Source organism: Primulina tabacum, chromosome 6 (assembly GCF_025594145.1).
Source record: "Primulina tabacum isolate GXHZ01 chromosome 6, ASM2559414v2, whole genome shotgun sequence".
NCBI classification, from domain to species: domain Eukaryota; kingdom Viridiplantae; phylum Streptophyta; class Magnoliopsida; order Lamiales; family Gesneriaceae; genus Primulina; species Primulina tabacum.
Window position 1 is genome coordinate 16,448,088 of NC_134555.1, and position 2,395 is coordinate 16,450,482.

The 2,395-nt window shown below is 39.7% G+C and overlaps 1 protein-coding gene across 1 annotated transcript; it reads right to left on the reverse strand.

The window, feature by feature from the left end:
- Positions 1–283: 283 nt before the first annotated feature.
- On the reverse strand, positions 284–2,030 carry LOC142548087 (putative pectate lyase 5). The gene is made up of 4 exons (XM_075656447.1): positions 1,884–2,030; positions 1,042–1,779; positions 707–845; positions 284–554 (listed from the first exon to the last, which is right to left on the reverse strand). Exons 1-4 carry the CDS (start codon positions 1,988–1,990, stop codon positions 333–335), a joined length of 1,206 nt encoding a protein of 401 aa, XP_075512562.1. The 5' UTR covers positions 1,991–2,030; the 3' UTR covers positions 284–332.
- Between the last annotated feature and the right edge of the window lie 365 nt (positions 2,031–2,395).

Consider the following 2,395-nt stretch of genomic DNA (forward strand, 5'->3'; position numbering starts at 1 on the left):
ATTTAGGCAAAACAACATAAAAAGACGACTTATTATCTGCAAAAATAAATAATGATGAGAATTAATTTGAAATTGCTTTCAAAACGTGAGGGATGAATATAAATTTGACATTGAGTTACTTTAATTCATTCTACATAAAATTAATGATTAGAGAGATAACATTTAAGTACATAGGATCGAGAATGAAAGTTACAATTGTCAACTCACCAACCTTTTCTTACTTTTGACTGTCTTTCTACAAAGGAAGAAAAGGCTGAAGTTGTGGAAACAAATTGACAAAAAGCTCTTGAAGCCCTGGTGGTGTTTGGTTGATCTTGTCGCGATCGACGTGATCAACATGCGCTGCCTTCTTTGCAGTCGAGTACGCCTGCCCATGCTGTCATCGAGCTCACGAGGGACGATGGTCGCGCGCTCAAGCTTGACGCTTTGGCGAAATTAGACGATGCTCCAGCACCAGACAGCGTGAAGAATGCATCGTTAAGCATCAAGTCGCCTTGCGATCTCCAGTTCCATTTCTTCCATTGGCTCTGTGGTGCAGTCTCATGTTTGGTCACCTTGAAAGGCAATAACTTCACTTGTCAGCAACAGTACACTCAACAGTTAAATTATGATTTATTCCATTGATTATGTTACTATTTTAAGTACAAATATATAGATTTTTTTATGGTAACATGTAGCATATCTGTATGTATATATTCTCTCTCACCTCCTTATGGACCCTATCATCAGGTGCAAGAAATCTATTGCCTTGGCTGTTGATAGTAGGAGCTGCACTTCCACCAATCGCATACTTTCTCCAGTGTGTATAGTCATTGTTCACAACATGAAAATAGCCATGCCTGCATCTGCAAAATATGTTGAGAACAGTGTCTTTTCAGCCATCGTTTCGGATGAGACGAAATGTATCATATATCTCAAGAAAATAATATCAGGGTTGAAATTCTAAACATGTCAAATAGCCATTTTAGGCTCGAATTTATGCAATGGTCGCGCGGGTGGAAGGATTTGAAAGAGAGGAGTATGGTGCCTGTCTTTATGTACCTTGGCATCCTCTGGCTGAGCCCTTCTCCGAAATGATTAAAGGCAATGGTGACTTGCATGGCTTTATCACGTGTGTAACTATCACTATGCCCCAAGAGCATGACCTTATCATGATGTGTCATGTAATTGTTCGAAATGGTGATGGCTGTCGAGCCCCTTATGGCATCGATGAGGCCGTCTTGGCAGTTCGACAACGAGCAATGATCAATCCAGATATTGCTGGAACTGAATATAGACACTCCATCACCATCTGTTAAGCCTCTCCATCCAAAATGCTTAGTAGAATCCCTCACATAAGCATTCCCCCCTATCTTGCAGTCATGTATGTTGATGCCATGTATGATGACATTTGTGACATATTGAATGGTTATGCATGGCCCGTTAGCTATGTGCACACTCACACCTCTGCCATCAATGGTTTTGAACGAGGTTATCATGAGTTCTTGCTTCAGTGTAATGACCATGTCGCGCGAGAAAACGATCCACAAAGGCTCGCTTTGGATGACACCGTATCTCAGAGTCCCCTGTTTTGGATTCACAGCATCATCTCCCGAGTCCGTCACTACATAAATCTTGCCATCTCTTCCACCAGTGGCACCCCTTCCGAACCCAATCGCGCAATCCGCCAACCTCTGCCTATTGTTTTTCCAATTAGGATCACAACTCCAGCAATCGTCGATGGGGTTGCCTGTTCCACAGGATAGAGATCCCAAATTCCTTCTCGACGCATTAGCTTTCCTGCAAGAATTTATAGCACATTGTTAACACTATGTCCAGCGGAACGAAAAATTATGAAACGAAACGTCGTGTCGTGTCGTGTCGTGTCGTGTCGTGTCGCTTACTCATTAAATTCTTGCACCACTAGTTCAGGGTCTGGAATTGTGGAAGATAATGTGAGAAGTGGAAGCAATAGAAGAAGTGATGTTAGAGGGAAAAGTGGGATTTCCATGTTTGTTTCTTTTTTTTTTTTATTTGTACAAAGAGGAAAACAGGGTAGTTTTCTGTTATTTCTTGTTTGGTTTTTAAGCGAATGGCATTGTATTAATTTATATAGGAATGAAATAACATTGACCAGCCCACTTTTTCTCCACCATTCTGAAATTTTGCATCTTTCCATGTGAATTACTATTCAAATGCCCAATTGTTATTTCGTATGGCTTTTTAAAATACTTTCTTTGATTTCAAACTTTATTATTATTATTATTATTCTGAAATTCTAAATGATGCAAAGGAAAATTTATTCTGGGCTTGAAGCGAGGATCAAACAAATCCATCCACCAAAAAAATTAACTATATGAAAAATTAGAGAAAAAACATGATACCTCAAGTAAAAGAAAAACACATACATGCATCA

What these genes read in the sequence shown, in the direction of transcription:
- LOC142548087 (XM_075656447.1), bottom strand. Translation starts at nt 1,990, where the DNA reads ATGGAAATCCCACTTTTCCCTCTAACATCACTTCTTCTATTGCTTCCA. An exon ending in GTGGTGCAAGAATTTAATGA is followed by an intron (nt 1,780 to 1,883) that starts GTAAGCGACACG and finishes AAATTCTTGCAG; the next exon opens with GAAAGCTAATGCGTCGAGAA. An exon ending in ATGATAGGGTCCATAAGGAG is followed by an intron (nt 555 to 706) that starts GTGAGAGAGAAT and finishes TTGCCTTTCAAG; the next exon opens with GTGACCAAACATGAGACTGC.